Genomic DNA, 19988 nt, shown 5'->3' with positions numbered 1-19988 from the left:
TTTCTCTTTCTTGAGCCTGCAAGAACTCCCTTTACCCTTGGACAAGGAGATCCCCAAGACAAGGACTGTTTCTTCTGTCAGTCTGGGGGGTCTCGGAAAGCAGGGGCTCCCCACACAGGAAGTTCCCCCAACACAAGCTCTGTGGTTGGAGCCCCGCGCAGAATAATCGCCTGATGTTTGAGCAGCACCCACCACTTGGCTAGTGCTCGCCGCTAACAGGGGCCTGCAAACGTATTGTTTCACTCATCAGGACTATTAAACGTGGGATAAAAATGACAGCAGGACCGGCCCTCATAGACCACAGCCCCGCCCTGTGGAATGCCGTGTGTGTGTGTGTGTGTGTGTGTGTGTGTCTGTGTGTGTGTGTGTGTGTGGCCTGCCCCGAGGCGGGGGGTGGACTGAACAGGCTGGAGACACCCGCATGGGGTCGCAGACACACTCACGGCTTGGGAATTTAATCTTCACTTTTCCTCCCATAAATAGAGGGTGGGGCCGTGACGTCAGCCGCAGTCTCGTCTCCCCGGGTCCCGGGTCTCTCCTCCCAGTGGTCCTGGCAGCCTCCTGAGCTACTTGAGGGTTCGAGGCCAGTCACTCCGCTCCATCCTTCTGGGCTTGCGGAGGTCCAGACGGCAGGGAAGTGAGTCAGCGCTCGCGGGGGCGTGAGGGGGCGGTCCCCAATTTCCCTCCAGCCCCTTCAACCAATGATCCAAGTTCAAGGAGCTCATCTCTGTGGTTCAGACCATGGAGCTGGTGCCTTGAAGCCTGCGGAACAGCTGTGGGAGCCAAGAATCATTACCCCAGACAAAGAGCGGAGAGCAGACTCAACGTCCAGGTTATTACCGAGCTGGCCTTGAGAGCCGGCAGCTGCGCCAGGCACAGCTACGGGGACGGCAGGGGACGTGCCCAGCTGGCGGGCGCAGCCAGGTGCTGGCCGGAGGCCCCCCGGGCTCCCGAGAGAGCTCATGCTCTGTCAGGCGCTCCAGAGAAAGGCAGGGGCAGGGGCGGGGGTCACTGGCCATGCCTGCCTCCAGGACAGGACGGTCTGCCACCTGCTTTCCCTGCTGTCCTCGGCTGTCACACATCCTCTCTGGGGCCCAGACTCAGCCAGCCCCCCAGAAACCTCAGGCACCTCCCGGCTGAGTCTCCGAGTGGAGACCCCGGACGGAGACCTCTGAGTCTCCATCTCTTTGGTTCTAGCAAGGAGCTACTCATTTGGGCGCACCTGCTTGCGGGCCGGCTCCCCTCGTGCGTTCTTGTCAAGTGCAGAAGGTGCGGGGAGGGCAAGAGTTGCTGAAGACTGGCAGACCTGGGCTAGGGGTCTGGGGGCAGGGGGCGTCCGCCACCCCTGGGGCAGTAGTTTTACCAGGTCTGTGTGCTTCCCCCTCCCCAAGGCACCACCACCGAGCCACGAGCCACGTGCATGACCTGCTTACCGCGCTCAGGAGGGGGATGTTGGCAGCGTTGCCCAGGAAGCCAAAGACGACAGGGAAAAAGCCCCTAGGAGCAGAGGGGAGGAGGGAGGAGTCAGTGATGGCTGGGGTAGAGGTGGGGAGCAAGGCTGAGGTCCAGCAAAGGCTCGAGCTGTGGCCCTGGGCACGGGGGCAGGCTTGGTTCTGCACTCCTGTTTTTGAGAGGGAGCCAAGTGTAGTGGTTAAGAAGGAAGGCTCTTGGGCCAGGCGCGGTGGCTCGCACCTGTAATCCTAGCACTCTGGGAGGCCGAGGTGGGCGGATTGTTTGAGCTCAGGACTTCGAGCCCAGCCAGAGAAAGGGCTAGATCCCGTCTCTACTGACGCTCTCTGAGCGTGGGTTTGCCTGTCTGCCGAGCAGAGGACAATCCTACAGCCGGCTGCAGGGCTGAGATGACCACTGTGCGTGTGCCTGGCAAAGGTCAGCCCTTCTCTGCCCTTCCCCCACAGCTGGCCACTGGCAGGCCCTGTGTCTCTTCCCGGGTGACAGGCACAGCACTGGGAACACAGTAGGTGCTCAATCAGTGTTTGCCAAAGGACGGGCTGATCCCGCCAGGGTGTCCTCCAGCCCAGTGCCGGAGGGGCCTCTCCAAAGCCTGAGCTGAGGCCCATCCCCAGTTCCGACCTCCCGTGGCTCCCCTCTCTCGTGGGGGGCCAAGTCCCAGCTTCTGCACACCCTGCTGGGGTGACCTCAGCTACCCAGACGCCTGGGCGGGTCTGTCCAGAGCGACAGGGGTCTGCACTCACCTGAACAGGCTGAAGAACCCGTAGGTCTCCAGCAGCATGCCCAGGAGGGGCCAGCGCAGGAGCACGATGACCACGCCCCCCAGGAAGAAACCGGTCCCCTTGAGTTTGTGCCGCTGGAAGAAGAAGGTGAAGGTCCTCCGCAGGCCGATGATGAAGGACAGGCCCGTCAGGAACAGCAGCTGTCGGGACGGAGAGGAGTGAGACGCAGACACACCACCCCGCTGGCGTCGGGGGCTCGGCCTGGCAGGGGGGAGGCGTGCAGGCTCCTCGAGACATGCCAGAGGGCGCCCAGCGACCTGGCAGAGCCCCAGAGCCTCAGGGAAGTCGGGCTGGCGGGGAACAGACCAGAGGCAGGCGGAGACGAGGAGAGCTTGGAAGGCATCTCCTTTCCCACCCAATTCCTAGGGTCCCGAACACTTCTTCATGCGGGACTCCGTCTCATCATGCCTCCCAGGGAAGATGGACAGACAGGGAGAGTCTCCATTTCGCAGGGGGAAAGACTGAGGCCTGAATAGGACAGGCAGCCACAGCCAAGTCACACAGAACATTTTGGGGCTCCACGTGGCCCTTAGATCACACTCCAGGCCTGCACTCGATGGCCCCCTCTCATCTTTGGCTTGGCTGCTATCGATCCCTTAAGAGTGCCCAGGTGGGCCGGGCGTGGTGGCTCACACTTGTAATCCTAGCGCTCTGGGAGGCCGAGGCAGGAGGATCGCTCAAGGTCAGGAGTTCGAGACCAGTCTGAGCAAGAGCAAAACCCCTGTCTCTTCTAAAAGTAGAAAGAAATTAGCTGAACAACTAAAAATATATAGAAAAAATTAGCTGGGCATGGTGGCGCACGCCTGTAGTCCCAGCTACTTGGGAGGCTGAGGCAGGAGGATCGCTTGAGCCCAGGAGTTGGAGGTTGCTGTGAGCTAGGCTGACACAATGGAACTCTAGCCAGGGCTCGTCAAATTTGACGCTGCCATTCTTCCAGCACGTCCCATGCTTCCCCTCCCTGGGTCCTTACATTTCTCTTACTATTCCACACACCCCTCCCCTAAGTGCTTTATCTGCCTCTGCACCATTTCCTTCGCAAATTCCTTTCCACCCTTCCCCTCTCGGGAGTGCTCGCTGTCCTCCAAGCCCCTCGTTTCGCGGGAAACGTGTTTGTCTTGGTTGTGACTTTACCACTGCCCCGCCTTCCTCCGCAACCGCGCTTGCGCGTGCTCCATCCCTGCCCTAGACGTTGGGACGCAGGTGGCTGAGACGGTCTCTAAGTCATCTGGGTGGAGGACTCACGTTTCCGAAGGCCAGGAGCACCGAGTCGAAGTACAGGAGTGTCCCGAAGAAGATGAAGAAGACGCCGAAACCGGTGACGCCCACGCCAATCTCTGCAACGGGCAGGGAGGTGGAGGGGTGGAGGGGTGGAGGGGGCAAAACTTTGCCCGTCACCACAGGACAGGCACCCTCTAGGGGCAGCTTCCCAGCTCTCAGGGGGCGGTGGGATGGAAGGGACGGGAAGGATGGAAATGCAGGTGTGCCTGGCACCTGGGCTCCGCACCTGGCCTCTTCTATACACGAGGGCCCCGGGGAGAAGCCGGCTCCCCCGCTTTATCCTCTCGAATGCTACGTTATCCGGATCAGCGTGGGCCGAGCACACCCTCTGCCTGCTCTGCTCCTGCCACTGCAGCTGGGAACCGCTGGAGCCCAGCCCCACCCGGGCGGCAGGGTACCTGCAGACTCAGCACCGCCAGCCCCAGAGAGCTCAGGCCCCCCCCCCACCATGCCTTCCCCAACAACCTCCTCACTGTCCCCTTCTCCTCCAAACCGCCCCGTCCCAGCTCTCAGGTACTGACCACTCACACTTGATTGAGAAAATAGAAGTCAGCCGTCAGGAATGTGTTCATCCTCCCCACCTGCACCTGCTCCCATCGCCCTCCTCCCTCCTGCAGCCGCCGCCCTGGCCCCCACCTTCCTACTCTCATTTGAACCCCCCCCCCCCGCAATTCTGCCGATGAAGGCGGCGACCCCCCCACCCCCATTTGCGATGCAACTCAGGGCGTTGGAAGCTGCAGGAGTTGGCTCAGAGCCAGCGAACACAGCGCAGAAGTGCAGGACATTGAGGCCCGCTTGTTTGGTCAAGGGCTACGTTTTTGACATTTTGATACATGTTGTCACTCCCCACAGGAAGAGCTGTGCCATACAGGATATGAAGCTCCTTTTCCCTTAACCCTTTCCATCACATGGAATTGTGCATTTTACTTATCTTTGCCGCCGTGATAGTCGACAAATGAAAATTCACTGTGTTCTTCGTTTTAAAATTATTATACATTAAATTTTTAAATTTTAAATTGTGGTAAAATGCGCCTAAAATATAACGTTTACCATCTTACCATTTAAAAACGTACAGTGCAGTAGTATTAAGTACACTCACGTTATTGAGCTGCCATTAACACCATCTGACTCTGGAATTCTTTTCCTGGTGCAAAACTGAAACTCTGTACCCAGTAAACGAATCCTCATTCCCCACTCCCGCTGGCCCCTGGCCAGCGCCCTTTCACTTCCTGTCTCTGTGAATCTGACTACCCTCTGAACCTCGGATCACTGGAATCACACAATATTTGTCTTTTTGTGACCATCTTATTTCATTTATCATAACATCCTCAAGGTTTCTCCATCTTGTACCATGTGTCATAATTCTCTTCCTTTCTAAGGCTGAACAAATATGTCCCTTGTATACTATGTATACACTACATTTTGTTGATCCACTCATCTGTTGGTGGGCATCTGGGTTGCTGCTCCCTTTTGGCTACTGTGAATGGTGCCGCTGTGAATGCGGTGTGAAAAGTCTCTCTTTAACATCCTGCTTTCGTCCTTTTGGGAATCTACCCAGAAGTGGAATTGCTGGGCCAATGGCAATTATATTTTTAGTTTTTTTGATTTTCTGTTTTGCATAGTGGCGGCACCATTTTGCATTCCCATCAATAACGCACAAGGATTCTAATTTCTCTGCATTCTTGCCAACACTTTGTTTTTTTTGATAGCCACGCTAATGGGTATGAGGTGGTATCTCATTGTGGTTTTGATTTGCATTTCCCTAATGATGAGTGATGTTTTTCCTGTGCTTGTTGGCCATTTGTATGTCTTCTTTGGAGAATTAAGTCTTTTGCCCATTTTTCTTTTCTTTTTTTTTTTGTGAGACAGAGTCTCGCTTTGTTACCCAGGCTAGAGTGAGTGCCGTGGCGTCAGCCTAGCTCACAGCAACCTCAAACTCCTGGGCTCAAGCGATCCTCCTGCCTCAGCCTCCTGAGTAGCTGGGACTACAGGCATGCGCCACCATGCCCGGCTAATTTTTTCTATGTATATTAGTTGGCCAATTAATTTCTTTCTATTTATAGTAGAGATGGGGTCTCGCTCTTGCTCAGGCTGGTTTCGAACTCCTGACCTCGAACAATCCTCCTGCCTCAGCCTCCCAGAGTGCTAGGATTACAGGTGTGAGCCACCACACTCGGCCTCTTTTGCCCATTTTTATTTTATTTTTTTTAGGACAGAGTCTCACTGTCACCCTGGGTAGAGGGCAGAGGCATGATTATAGCTCACTGTAACCTCAAACTCTTGGACTCAAGTGATCCTCCTGCCTCGAAGTCTCCCGAGTAGCTGGGACTACAGGTGAGAACTAAGACACCTGGCTAATTTTTCTGTTTTTAGTAGAGATGGGGGTCTTGCTCTTGCTCAGGCTGGTCTCGAGCTCCTGAACTCAAACAATCCTCCTGCCTTAGCCTCCCAGCGTGCTAAGATTGCAGGCATGAACCACCATACTTGGCTGTTTGCCCACTTTTAAATCAGGTTGTTCTTTTTGTTATTGAGTTGTAAGAGTTCTTTATATATTATGGATATTAACGCCTTATCAGATATATAATTTGCAAATATTTTCTCCCATTCTGTAGGTTGCCTTTTCACTCTGTTGATTGAGTCCTTTCATGCACAGGAAGTTTTAATTTTGATGTAGTCTGATCTATTTTTTTTTCTTTAGTTACCTGTGCTTTTGGTGTCATATCCAAGAAATCATTGCCAAATCCAGTGTCACAAAGATTTCCCCTATGTTTTCTTTTAAGAGTTTTCTAATTTTAGTTCTTATGTTTAGGTCTTGGATCCATTTAATTTTTGCATATGGTATAAGGTAAGAGTCCATCTTCATTCTTTTGCATATATATATATCCAGTTTTCCCAACAAGATTTGTTGAAAAGACTTTTCTTTCCTTATTGAATGGTCTTGACACCTTTATTGAAAATTTTACTGGACTTGTTAACTAACACCTTAGAACTGATCCTAATTAACCTCTATGAAATTGGTATTACTACCACGTTTTTACAGGTAGTTGTTAAAAGTAGGCCGGGCGCGGTGGCTCACGCCTGTAATCCTAGCACTTTGGGAGGCCGAGGCGGGCGGATTGCTCAAGGTCAGGAGTTCGAAACCAGCCTGAGCGAGACCCCGTCTCTACCAAAAATGGAAATAAATTAATTGACCAACTAAAAATATATATACAAAAAATTAGCCGGGCATGGTGGCGCATGCCTGTAGTCCCAGCTACTCGGGAGGTTGAGGCAGTAGGATCACTGAGCCCCGGAGATTGAGGTTGTTGTGAGCCAGGCTGACGCCACAGCACTCACTCTAGCCTGGGCAACAAAGTGAGACTCTGTCTCAAAAAAAAAAAAACAAAAAAAAAAGTAAAGGGAAAAATTACTCTGGTTGTTTATAGGCAGAACTGTAAAAACAAAAACAAGTTTATTCAACTAGAGGTACTGGCTAAATTATATTTACAACTGAAAGAAAAACAAGACAGTCATCTTCCGAGTAGTTAATCCTTTATAATCTGTTACTGTGCAGATTTTAAGAGGATTAAAATCAATTCCAATACAGAAATAAGGTCAAAGGTCTCCTCTAAATCACTAAAAATATAGAGATGAGATTTAACATTTAAATTATAGACTGAAACTTCATTCAACTCATAGTCCAGTAAAATGCCAGTCTCACTGGGTCTCACTCTTGGCAGAAGCCGGATTTTGTTAGGACCCAGGGCAATGTCGTTTTTTTTCAACACATCACCCGGCTGCCGAGAATCCATTTTCTACTGATGGCAGATTCTTCCTCTTTCTGACAAACCTTCATGATCTATCTGATGCCTCCTCCTGCCTGCCCGAATTAAATCTCTCAGAACCCAGGACAGCCGGGCAGATTGCAACCCCATAGGCCGTTATGAAAGTTGTGTTTTTCCTTCCACACCGTGTGATATTTCTATCCTCAGAGACAACAAGTGGAAGATCTAGAAGCACATCTGCTTCGATTGTCATGATGATTTTGTGTAGGCTAGGATATTGCGGAGAAAGACCACCACTATATTTGTTTAACCTGAATGACAAAGGCGTTTTAAATTTTTATGCTTGTTATAAAATACCTGTTATTAGCCTACACCTGCCATAAAACACCTGTCATTGATTCCAGTTCTGACTACACACCCTTCCCTCTATCTCCCTTAGAAGTTTTTTTTTGCGTGGAAACGTGAATATTTTACTGGGTTTTCGTTTTGTCTTGTTAAACTATCCGTATGTCCACCCTGCACACCCTTAAGAACAGCCTCACGCTCATGTTGCAGAAAGAGCGTGTTTAACAAACTGACACCTTTGTGTCTTCCCTCCTATGTGGCACTTTCTTCTGCAACACTGATGCTGGCGCGCGTGGTCACCGCCCTTCCGACTTGTTTCACAGTCTTCTTCAAGGGCTGGTGCAATTCTAGAATTTCCTGTGATGGGGCAGCCTTCCATATGGGCCCCCCTTAGTGCTTACAGCGCCCAGGGCTACCCGAAACCTCACAGAAAAGGGCCAGAGACTGGGTTTCTCGCACACAAGCTTCAGACCTGTCTCCGCCTCTTGCTTTCGAAGCAGCTTAGCGATTCCGGCCAAGTCACTCGGCCTGAGCAAGCGGGGCAGAGACGCAGCCCGGGGTGACAGGTGTGCGGCGGCGCCCGAGATCCGCACAGGTGGGGCAGCGCGCCCCCTGCTGGAGGCGGCCACGCTGTCCCAGCGACGCCCCCAGGAAGCCGCCGGGAGGCGAAGGTCCCGCCGCGGGGAGGCCTGGCTCTCCAGGGCGCCACCTGGTGGGAAGGGGGGCCCTCCCCAGACCTCGGAGACCGACCAGCTTAGGTCTCCCGGGCCAGGCAAGGCGCTCTCGTGGCTGCGCTGGTGCCCTGTGCAGCCCCTTGCCCTGCAGCCCCGAGCGGCTGCGGGTGAGCCAGGCTTCCCCAGCCCCCCACTTTGTAGCTCGCTTTAACCGTGCTACATGTCTTTCTTGCTCCAGCTCCAAGGAAGCATCGTATGGAGCCAGCAGAGGGGTCCCTCTGGCCCCAGGCTGTGCAGTCAGTCTCAAACATCGTTGATTGATGTTTTCCTTTTCCTTTTTTTTTTTTTTTTTTTTTTTTTTTGAGACAGAGTCTCACTCTGTTTCCCAGGCTAGAGTGCCATGGCGTCAGCCTAGCTCACGGCAATCTCAGACTCCTGGGCTCAAGCGATCCTCCTGCCTCAGCCTCCCAAGTAGCTGGGACTACAGGCATGCACTAGCATGCCCGGCTAATTTTTTTCTATATATTTTTAGCTGTCCAATTAATTTCTTTCTATTTTTAGTAGAGACGGGGTCTCGCTCTTGCTCAGGCTGGTCTCGAACTCCTGAGCTCAAACTATCCACCCGTTTTGACCTCCCAGGGTGCTAGGATTACAGGGGTGAGCCACCGTGCCCGGCCTCTTTTTGCTTTTTATTTAAACAATCACAAATGTACGGAAAAGTTGCAAGAACACTACAAAGAATCCTTCTTCCTGTACCATTTAAGAGTAGTTGCCACCTGATATCTCATCGCCCGGAATACTTTGTGTGGTTTCCCTTTTTTCTCCTAGATAGCCAAGACACAACCACCAAAATTGGGAAGTTAACGATCATACACGACTCTCCTCTAACCCTCAGACCCCATTCAAGTTGCATCAGTTGTCTTAATAATGTCATTCAGAGGAAAAGAGTCCAGCTCAGCATCACGTGTGGCACTGAATTGCCATGTGCCTTTAGTTTCTAAGTCTGGAAAAGTTCCTTGACATGACCTGATACTTTGGAGGACTTGGGCCAGTTATTCTGTAGCTGTCCCTCCGTGTGGCTTTGTCGGATGTCTCCTCGCTACTAGGTTCAGGTTATGCACCTTAGGCAGAAGTAGCAACAAGGTGCGATATCATGTTCTTCTCCTTGCATCCTGGTAGGTGATGTGTGATTTCGATTTGCCCCATTACTGAGGATGTTTCTTGACTCTTAAGGTGGTGTCTTCCCTCCACTATAAAGTTATTCCCGACCCCCTACCCCTACCCTGCAGAGATGCCCCTCACCCTACTTTGGCTACGACACTGTGTACCAGACCACCCCCAGTGTGAACACGCTTCTCACCCAGCTGGGGCTCTGGCATGCCACTCTGGGGACCACAGCCCCCACCACCACCCCGCCACTGTTCCACCTAATGGTGGAAGACTGACGGTTTGAAGACTGAATGCTCCAGGAAGAGGAGGGAGGGAAATGAAAAGAAGAAGGACCTTCATTCACTTTTCAAAATTAACAACCGTGGTTAACAGAATAATGAACATGCTTCGCCAGGCACAGTCTAAGTACGTTAGGTACGTTAATGCGTTTGATTTTCATAACTACCTATGGGGTAAGTACTGCCATTAGCCCCAGTTTACAAACAAAACTGAGACACAGGGGTGAAGTCACCTGCCAGGGGCACCCAGCCAGCAGCTGGCAGGACCAGGGTTTGAACCCAGTCGTCTGGCTCTAAAAAGTAGCTTTAACCAACCTAGTCCGGTCTACTTCCACGGAAACCGCTCTTGTACTGGCCTTTAATAACCTCCATGCTGCCAAATGGGACAGACAGGTGTCAGTCCCCATCTCTCAGCGCCGACCACGCCCTTGTTGGAACAGGCTTCCTCTCGCCCCGCCTTCCTGGCTGGGATAGGGCTGGTCTAGCTGCGCCCGTCTCCTCTGCCCCTCCTGCTTAATGGTTCAGGGCTTGGAACCAACTCACTTCTCTTCTCGTCCTGTTTTCACACGTATCCCCACGTCTTTGAACATCTCTGTGTGCGGACGGTGTTGATGTTTGTCTCTTCTGCCCAGGCTCCCTGCGAGCTTCCGAGCTCACACCCAGCCGCTTACTGGGCACCTGCGCCTGCTTTTCTCTTGGGCATCTTGACCTCGATGGTCCCCAATGGAGCTGCTTATCGGTGTCTTCCTTCCTTCAGCCTGAGCCTCCCTTGTTTTCCCCAACTGAGTAAAAATGTCACCGCTCAATTCACAGCTGAATTTTCTTGCTGCTTCTTCCAAAATGGATCCCAAAAGCTGTCCAGTTCTCTCCATTCTTACCACTTGATTCCCAGCGACCATCACCTCTTCCCTGGACTCCTGCAGCAGCCCCCATTTAGCCTCCTGCTTCACTGCTGTTTGTTTTTTTAGAGACAGGGTCTTGCTCTGTCACCCAGGCTGGAGTGCAGTGGGCGATCACAGCTCACTGCAGCCTTGAACTCCTGGGCTCAAGCGATCCTCCCACCTCAACCTCCCAAGTAGCTGGGACTATAGGCACGCATGCCCCACCACACCTGGCTAATTTTTCATATTTTTGTGCAGATGGGGTCTTGCTATGTTGCCCAGGCTGGTCTCAAACTTCCAAACCTCAAGCGATCTTCCTGCCTCGGGCTCCCAAGGCACTGGGATTACATGCGAGCCACCACCACGTGTGGGCTCCTGCTTCATTCTTGCACGCCCCCCTCCCAGTCCTTCTCCACATAGCACTCGAGGATCTTGAAACACAGACAACCCCATCACATTAGTGTCCTGCTTAGTAGCATCCTTCCTGCTGCCCCCCGAGCTTAGAAGGCAGCAGAGCCCTGTCGTCACTCCATGGCACAGCGGCCCTGCCTGATGGGGCCCGGGGCTACCTGTCCTCCCTCACCCTCTGCCACTGTCCCTCCTGCCTGCCACGCTCCCGCCACACTGCTCTTCATGGCCTCCATGTGAGCCTTCCTGCCTCGGGGCCTTTGAACGTTCCTTGTTCAGAACGCCCTTCCTCCCGCTGGTTACCTGACAAACGCATGCTCGCGCTGCGGGTCTCAGCTCAGTTGTCAGTTCCTCGGGGAAACAAACCCAGTCCACGCTCTGTCCCCTGACCTAAATCTGGTCCCCTCATTCCTCTCTCTCTCAGGACTTAGCGCATTCTTCACGGGCTTGCCACATTTGCCAAGAGTATATTCGCCTGCAGGCTGACTGGTTTGCTGCATCGCCAGCCTGGGCCCCCAGCCCTCTTCTCTCTCTGTTTTATCCCCCAGGTCAAGTGGTTCCCAGCCAGCAGCAGGGGGTGGGGGTGGAGAATGAGGGAGGATGATTTGGTTCCCCGGGGGACATTTGCAAATGCTTGGAGACATTTTTGATTGTCACCATTTGGGTGGGAAAGGGGGTGCTCCTGGCATCTAGTAGGTGGAGGTCAGGGATGCTGCTAGAATCTTCTATCACACAGGACAGCCCCCCTCCCCCGCAACAAAGAATTATCCCACCCCAAAACGTCAGCAGTGGGGAGGCTAAGGAACCGTGCCCTAGGTGGTTTCGTGGACTGTCACGGTTTGAGATGCCATTTACATGGAGGCGACTTCCAAATGTCCGCCTCCAGCCCAGGTCTCTATCTGGGACTCCAGGCTCCTCCTGCCGACTCAGCAGCAGGAACTGCTAACTGCCCGCTACATCCCACCCAGATGTCTGACAGCTCAAACTCCAACCGCCAAAACCCGGCTCCCGCTCTCCTTCCTGCTCAGCCCTCCCAGGACAAAAATATAGGAGACCGTTCTTGACTCTTCTTTCTCTCACCCCCACATCCAATCCATCAGCAAGCCCTGCCTGCAGTCTCCCGAAGACTGAGCCAGCGTGGAGCACCCCCGCCTCCTCCCTGCCGACGCCCTGGTCCTCCACCGCCTGTCCTGTCGCTCAGGACTGGCCTCCCTGCTGCTCCGCTCCCCCTGTGCAGCCTGTTCTCCACCCAGCACGCAGAGTGATCTTTTAAACATGCAAATAGAGCTTCTCCTGCCTCTGCACAAAACCCTCCAGTGGTTTCCCGTCTTATGCAGATAAAACCAAAGTCCTGACCATGGCCCATAAGTCTCTATGTGGCCTGACCCCCCCCCCCCAGGGACCTCCCTGACCTGAACTCTTAGAGTCTAAGAGTCTAAATCAGACTCTCCCCATCTACTACTCACTTCACTCCGGCCTCCTTATTGTTCTTCAAACACCCCAAGTATGCTAATGCCCCAGGGCCTTTGCACTGTCTGTCCCCTCTTCCGGGAATATTTCCCCTCCAGATAGCTGCACGGCTTTGCTCCCTCACTCCCTGCAGGTCTCTGTATGCAGGGCACCTTCCCTGAGCACCCTGGATAAAACAGCAGCCCCTCCTACCCCGAACTCCATAGCCTCCTTACCCTGTTTTACTTTTGCCGGGAGGACTTATTACCAACGGACATACTACACAGTTGTTTCTTCATCGGTTAACTACCTGCCCCCCTCTCTAGAATGCAAGCAGGGAGCAACATCTGTTTCACCCGCTGTTGTATACTCCCTGCTCAACACAGGGCTTGGCCAAGAGCCCCAGGGGTCCCCACCAGCCCAGACCCGCTGGCTACCTCCCTACCCCTTCCGCAAAGGAAGGGCGGGGATGTTTAGGAGTGAGGATATGGGGGCCTGGGCAGGGGAGTGGACTGTGGTTTCCGACCCTGGGGCCAGAGGACACGTGGAGGGTTTGTGGGCAAAGATGTCTGGATGGGCAGAGGCCTCCTGAGTCCACCTTCGTGGCTTCCCAGGTCTGAGAATCCTGGACTGGAGAGAGGTCGGCTTGGCTGGTGAGCTCGCCGGTTCCCCCAGGCACCAGCCTCTGGCTACCTGTGGCCCAGGGCAAGGCAGGGGAGCCACACCCCACCCCGCCACTGCCTCAGGGATGCCAGCAAAGCAGCTCCCAGGCCCTGGCTCCAGAGGTCAGTCTGTAGGTTCCCCCAGAGAGGGCACCCACTGGGAGGGGCTTGGCCCCACCCACCCCAGCCCGCAGCCCCGCAGCCCCATGTCAGCCCCGCTCCCTCCCACCAAGCCCAGTGGTTCCACTCACTCTGCCAGTCAGTGATGGAGATCATGCTGCACCCTGCCTGGGGGGCCTTCCGGCTCAGCGCTGGCAGTCGGGGAGCGGCCACAGGGACCGAGTCTGTACATGGCCACAGGGAGCTGACCCTTGGTAAGTTGTGAAATGAGCTTCTTGTAAATCATTAACTCCCCTCCAGCCCCGCCCCCCAACACACAAATGGCCCCTTAAAGTCACAGGCTCCCTCCTCCAGTTCTCCCCAGAGGGTGCTGCTCCCTCCACACGCCCCACCCCCAGAGGAGGCAGTGCCTGCCTGGCCCTGTCCATGCACCCCCATGACCCGAGGCTGAGTTCAGGGGCTCCTAAGTCCTCGACAAAACCTGGATTGCATATGGAAGAGTGGGGGTCCACGTGCCCAGGTCCCTGGGGGTGCCCGGCTTCCTTGCTTGGTCTGGCGGAGGGTGTGGGAAGAGTTGGAATCCGTGCATCTCTTTGGAAATGTACCAAATCCACCTTGAGCGTCAAATTTTCCTTGTTATTACACATGCTGGACGGTAGGGGGCGATGAGCAACTGAGTCAAACCCGTTGCTGACCTCATGGCTGAGCTGCATTTGGTTAAATCCAGGGCAAAAGTGCCACGAGGGAGTTGGACACAAAGGCTCCGGCCTCCTTTCCCCCAGCGGTGTCCAGCATTGGACTGTGAGGTTGAGCTGTGGAAGACAAAGCCTTGAATTTGGGCTTAGAGTAGGGCTGGACAACGCAGGAGGCCTGGTTCTAGTCTCGGCACCGGCTGTGTAGACATGGGTGTCTACATCCTGTCCTCCTCTGTGGGGGAAGGAGGGGCAGTCACCCCCCAGCACCCCCTTTCCCACTGCAGGGCGGTGTCTCCTTTGTAATGTCTCCTCTACCCAGAAATGAAGTCCATAGATGCTATGACTAACCTACACACGTCATTTTAACAAGTCAAATAAAGCTAGCCATGATAGAAAGCGACAGAAGGATAATTTATAATAAAACACAATGTCTCATAATGTAGAAATGCTCAGAGAAGACATAAGTAAAATGGATTGCCTGCACCCACGTATAATTCTTGCATTTGAATGGAAGATATTCATTCAAGAATGAATTGGATTAGTCAAAGGTCATGTTGGGTAAATAAATAAATAAAGAAAGAAAGAATGAATTGGATATGAATGAATGAATTGGATTCAAGAATTGGATAGGGCCAATCTCTGCAAAAACAAAACCAAAAACCACACACGTGCAAGAAAACAAGAGTAGTTGGGAGTGAACGCTAGACTAAAAGCTGTTAGGTAAGTAATAACAGACCAGAGGTACTTGCATATGATAAGGGAAAGAGGAAAATCACCTTAGTTGAAACAGGGGTGGCATAGCAGGGCACATTAGAGAACACGGGGGGGAGGTAATGAGGAGGTGGTGTGGTGTGCGTGCACAGGAACGGGTCTTATGGACGTGTGCATTGTCAGAATGGCTCCCACGGAACCAGGTTGGGATGGAATGTCGCAGACACGTGGATCTCTGTCTTGAGCTGCCATCGCATGTTGAAATAAAAGTCCGTCTCCGGGACCTTAAAAAGCCTTGGAGATCACATATTTCCGGTGGGGGATGGATTGGGAAGAGAAAGGGTGTTGGCAGCAGGTTAGAGCAATTGTGTCTGGGCCCCAGGAAAATGACAGGCAACTCTCCCGACATTTCCACACCATCCCGACAACATGGGTGTTCATCCTTGGGCTGCAAAAAACTTCAAAATATAAAGGATGGCAATACCATGAAATCATTTCTAAAAACTCCTATTAAGGAGATCTAATGAGATCGCCTGCATTTCAGGTAACTCTGCTTTAATGACGTTTGGTTCCCTCAAACCTCTTCTGTTAAGTATTTTCAGTCTCTTTGCTGATTCAGTAATAACCTACTGATTGGAACTGTTTCCGATCAAAAATGTGCGAGTTTAAATCTTACAATACACAGTGGAGACAATGCATGGAGTAGATTATTCAATAATTTTGAGACGATGTGTTTACTCTATTTACGTTTCTTCTCCACAATAACCATCTCCTAACTTCCTGAGTTATTCATGAAATTTGTCTCTAAAAGCTTATAGAAACTGTTTACTGTTATGATGAGCTGAAGTCCGACCGACCTGTGCCGGTCGTGGGCTTGTTCCTGTGGCGCATTGTAAAGCCGTGCAGGAAACGGGATAATCCTTTGTTTTGGAAACCTGTCCCGTGCTTTGCAGTCATTAAATGCCAGTGAGAGTCCTGTCCCCTTATCATCCAGACACCCTAACACCCCCTAGAGGACAGTCTCACCCCCAGTGAAAAAACTGGTAGGTTAAGAGCTCGGGCTCTAAAGTCAGAGAGCCCCGGGCTCCATCCTAGCTCGGGAGACCTGGGGCATTTTATCCACGCTTTCTGTGCCTCAGCTGCTTGGATAATAACAGTCCCTACCGCATAGAGAGAGCGTGAAGATCAGTGAGTAAATCCAGGGGAAGTGCATAGAGCCGGCACCTGGTGCTCGGCTAGCACTTAATGCGCCGTTGTTATTACTGCTACTACCCTAGTATAGTCATAACGATTACTCCTGCTATTATTAGTATGCTGTTGATCTGCTGTGTGAAAGACTTCTGCTCTCACCTCCAGTGTGGTTCTAAACTGCTCCCCCAGGTGTATAACCTAGCCCCCCGCCCCCAGCCTTGGAGCCCACCTGTGAGCCAGGAGAACCGCCATCGCGGGGAACTGGGCCCTGCTGGCCGGATTCTCCGGTACTGGAGCTGAGCCCAGAGGGGCTGTCCATCGTCCACGCTCCCGGAGAGGGGCCCTTCACAGGGACACCCCCAGAGGACGGAGGACGGAGGCCCTGGAAGGCTGGGACTGGCCCCCATCTCGGCGGTCTCGTGGCCACCGCGGGGAAGGGGTGGGGCAGTGCCCCCCTGAGGGCTGGACGGCAAGGGCCCCGCAGCGCCTCAGCAACAGCGATGCAACTGGCGCAGCAGGGAGCCCGGAGAACCTTCTCCCTCTCCCCTCGTCGTGCCCCTGCCGGGAGTGGGGGGGAGTCCTCACCACGTCACCCCCGCTTCCTCACATTTGGAAACGAATTCAGGTTTTCCAGGTGTTTTTCATCCATCTTCTCATTCGCCTTCCCTGAGCGCTCCATAGATGGTGGTTAAAATCTCCAGTTTACAGACAGGAAAACAGACACTCCAGAACTGCAGTGACGTGTCCAATTTTCAGGTAGCTATCGGTAGCCAGGAGCAGGGCCAGGAGTTGGGCGCAGGCGTCCCAGTAGCCGTCCCCGTAATGCCGCTGTGGCTTGGGGCAGGGCGGGGCGGGGCGGGGGCTGGCGCGGCCGGGTGCCCGGCCCCACCAGGCCTCTGCTCAAGAAGAAACACGGGGTCGCACAGTCACAGGGCACCGCTCCTTAAAGCACAGCCTGCCTGTTGCTTTCTCATTTGTGTTTCTCAGCCACTGTCCCTGTTTCCAAACCCACACCTGGCCTGGTCAGGGGTTAGTCTGGGCCGGGAGGTGGAGTGGGCAGGCACCCGCCGCCGTCGTCCTTGGAGAGGAGCAGCCAGCCCCAGGTCGTGGATGCAGGGACACCCGCCCGTGGTGCTCTGTGGTCTCACGTCCCACCTCCTCTCCAAGGCCCTGCCTGGCTCTGCCCAGATGGAGGCTGCAGGTAAAGGCTCAGCCTCCAGAAAGCGACAGGTTCTCCAAGACCCCTTCCCCCGTCCTCACAGGCCTCTGTCTCGGGCCCACATCTAGTCCCGACTCTCCCTGGTTCACGAAGGACATCAGGGTTTGTAGCTTTCCTGGGGAAGTCACAAAATCCAAAATCGAGTCACATTGAACAAATGACCACCACTCTGCCAGCCCTTAGAGATGAGAACAGGTGTCCAGAATTCAGCATCCGCTATCAAAGCCAAACCGATGCCAACTCAGGAATTGGAGCAGGCTTGCTTTCTCGTCTCCCCCTCCTTGGTTTTCTTCTCTTTCTACAACGGTCCCTCCCTCTGACAACCTGCAGAAGCCCAGCGGAGGTCTGCCAGGAACCCGGGCTCACCTTTCCTGCCCACGACCCAGCCCGTGGGATTCACAGGGCTTCCTGACTCTTAATCCTCCCAGAGATTTCAGGTTGAAAAGCTCTGGTAATGTCCTCCGCACTGAGTATCAATAACCGATAACCACCAAATACCTGCCAAGAGAAATAAACCAGAGCAACGGAGGCTGAATGAGAACTGGGGAGGTCGTTCTGGCACCTCCCACCAAATCATACACCTTGTACAGCAGCAACCAGGAATAGCCAGGAAATCGTTTTCTTCTCCTACCTCCCTGTCCTCTGTCTCAGAGGCGAACCGAGGGGACGGGGGCAGGGCCCAAAGCACCTGATACCTGCATTGTGCACGGCGAGGTCAGGATCCTCAGGGCTGAGAGGGCGGCCCTGGGTTGGAAGCGCACCCCCAGCCCCAGCTCGTGGGGAGGGGCCGGCGGCACAGGCTGAGGTGCAGGGGGAGACGGGTGATATGGTTTGTGCCCGGCCCGGCCCCTCCAACCCCCTCCCCGTTTCCTGCTGAGCCTGTCAGTTGTCGGGGACCCCACGGGCAGCCATGGACATGGAGCGGCAGACACACGCCGCATGGACAAACCATTCGTTTTATTTCCTGTACCGGGTTTATACAAACTTGCAAGATGCGAATGCAGAGTTCACTGGGATTCTTCGGCCACCTAAGTCTAGAACCGCGGCTGCCGGGAGGAGGACGCGACCTCTCGCCTGCTTCGTCCCCCAGGTGCGTCTCCTCCCTGGGGAGGGCGTCGGTGCCTAGAAAGATGCTGAAGGATGCGCTACAGCCGGTTGGTCCCCCAACAGAGATGCCCTCCGTCTACTTAACCTTAACTCTCCTTCTAAGGTCACTTTTACACTAAATAAAGACACTGAGATCATAAATTTCCTTGTATGGTTTATTGTCTAATACTAGCAAATCAAATTGGCCCCAATATGTGCATAAATAGATACGTGTGTATATATATATATATATATATATAATTTTTCCTTAGTTTTAAGAGCTGCCAGGTGGAGGGTGCTGGACTGGGAAAGGAATTGCTTCCCTCTTGCTGTGGTCAGCCCTGCCCCAAGAACATGCCTCTGCAAAGGCAGGGGAGCACATCTTTAAAGTGACAGTAGCAGTGTTTCATTGCAGCCTCTTGGACATTGATCAGGGAGGTAATGTGCCAATCAGGAAGGCCCTGGATGAATAACCAGGGCTTCCCAGTGGGTTACTTAGCCCGGGGGCCGCCGTCTGGGCCCTGTTCGTTCCTAGCAAGACGCTCTAGACTGGGAACACGGTGCCAACACACGCCGGCCTGGAGCTCCGTGCTAAAACTCTAGATCTCATATCTGGACAAAGATTTCCATCCTGCCCAAACCCTTGCAAGGTAAGGGTCCCCTTGCGTAGCGCGACGGTTGCTGAGCAGTTTGGGGGGCTGAGCTGGCTCAGTTCAGCAGCCCTGGTGGTGGCGGCTGCCAGAACACAGTCCCGAGGGCTTCTTGGGCAAGGCTGAAAGATGCCACATGGTCTGCAGGACCCTCCTCAGCTCGGAAGCTGATTTCACAGTCTGGATGCCAGACAGAGGTATCATCCACTTAAGAACACCCCCAGACCAAGGTGAAAGGTCACAGAGGGAGGCAGATGCCACAAATGTGACCCAGACCAGAGGGACCAAGTGAAAGGTGTGAGACGCCCAAAGAACCACGTGTTGGCATTGAAGGACCAGAGATGACACGGAGCCTCCCAAGCTGCTTCCTCTGGGCTCCGCACCATGTCTTGGGTCCGTCAAGGCCACCCTTAGCGCTGCCATCGGACCGCTTGCCCTTTCCAGCAGGCCGGTCTGGGGACCGTGCGTGTCTGCATGGGCATCCTGTGCGTACAGCCGTGCACAGGTCCTGCGAGAGGTCTCACGTCTGACGACCCTCAGAGGGTCAGCAGGAACTGGCTGTGTCACCAGACCCCTAGCCCAGGACGTCCGAGGGAGCACCCCGCCCCGGCAAGGCGCTCTCCAGGGGGGCCTGGGGACAGTCCTTCACCGACTGGAAAATGGGGAGGGAGGAAGGCAGGCGCTGGGGCAGGGGGCAGAGGGCAGAGGGCAGAGGTCAGGACACAGGGTTGGGACCTCGAGGCGGCTGCCCCGGTCTCCTCACATCCTCCGCCAATTCCATCCGGACACTGACACTTTGAAAATAGATTTGCTTTTCTAACAAAAGCGTAAAACAGATCTGTCTTTAAAATAAGTCTTTCCTCTCCCCTTCTTTGGATCAAAAAGGCAAGGGGTGTGGCCTGGGTACGCCGGGAACGGCATGGAGAATGAGGGAGAGAAAACAGGCCTGGGCGGGAGCTGTCGGAAAGGATCAGGCGTTGCAAACAAATATATATATATATTACGTATATATCTATAATATGTATAATCTCCAGAAAACATATATTAAGGCATGTGAAGCAACATAAAGAGCCAGCTTTATGGAACCAGAGATGGCAGAGAGGTGGCAGAGGCACAGACACTATTTCTTGGTATTTTACATGTATTTCTAAAAAT

General features: G+C 53.7%; 1 protein-coding gene across 1 annotated transcript; it reads right to left on the bottom strand.

Annotated features, from left to right (window-relative positions):
- Nucleotides 1–422: 422 nt before the first annotated feature.
- GOLT1A (golgi transport 1A) lies at nucleotides 423–13537 on the bottom strand. Its single transcript, XM_012758945.3, has 5 exons — nucleotides 13413–13537; nucleotides 3495–3586; nucleotides 2214–2392; nucleotides 1434–1497; nucleotides 423–773 (listed from the first exon to the last, which is right to left on the bottom strand). Exons 1-5 carry the CDS (start codon nucleotides 13435–13437, stop codon nucleotides 735–737), a joined length of 399 nt encoding a protein of 132 aa, XP_012614399.1. The 5' UTR covers nucleotides 13438–13537; the 3' UTR covers nucleotides 423–734.
- Nucleotides 13538–19988: the final 6451 nt, after the last annotated feature.

The sequence above is a fragment of the Microcebus murinus genome, chromosome 23 (genome assembly GCF_040939455.1).
Source record: "Microcebus murinus isolate Inina chromosome 23, M.murinus_Inina_mat1.0, whole genome shotgun sequence".
Lineage (NCBI taxonomy): Eukaryota > Metazoa > Chordata > Mammalia > Primates > Cheirogaleidae > Microcebus > Microcebus murinus.
The sequence above is the reverse complement of the archived record's forward strand: the minus strand, read 5'-3'. Positions and strand labels throughout refer to the sequence as shown.

Excerpts from the sequence above, each read along its gene's own strand:
- GOLT1A (XM_012758945.3), bottom strand. The coding sequence starts at position 13,437 with ATGATCTCCATCACTGACTGGCAGA. Across the intron at positions 1,498-2,213 it reads GGGTTCTTCAGCCTGTTCAG|GGGCTTTTTCCCTGTCGTCT; the intron begins GTGAGTGCAGAC and ends CTCTGCTCCTAG. Across the intron at positions 774-1,433 it reads ACATCCCCCTCCTGAGCGCG|CTGTTCCGCAGGCTTCAAGG; the intron begins GTAAGCAGGTCA and ends TGGCTCCCACAG.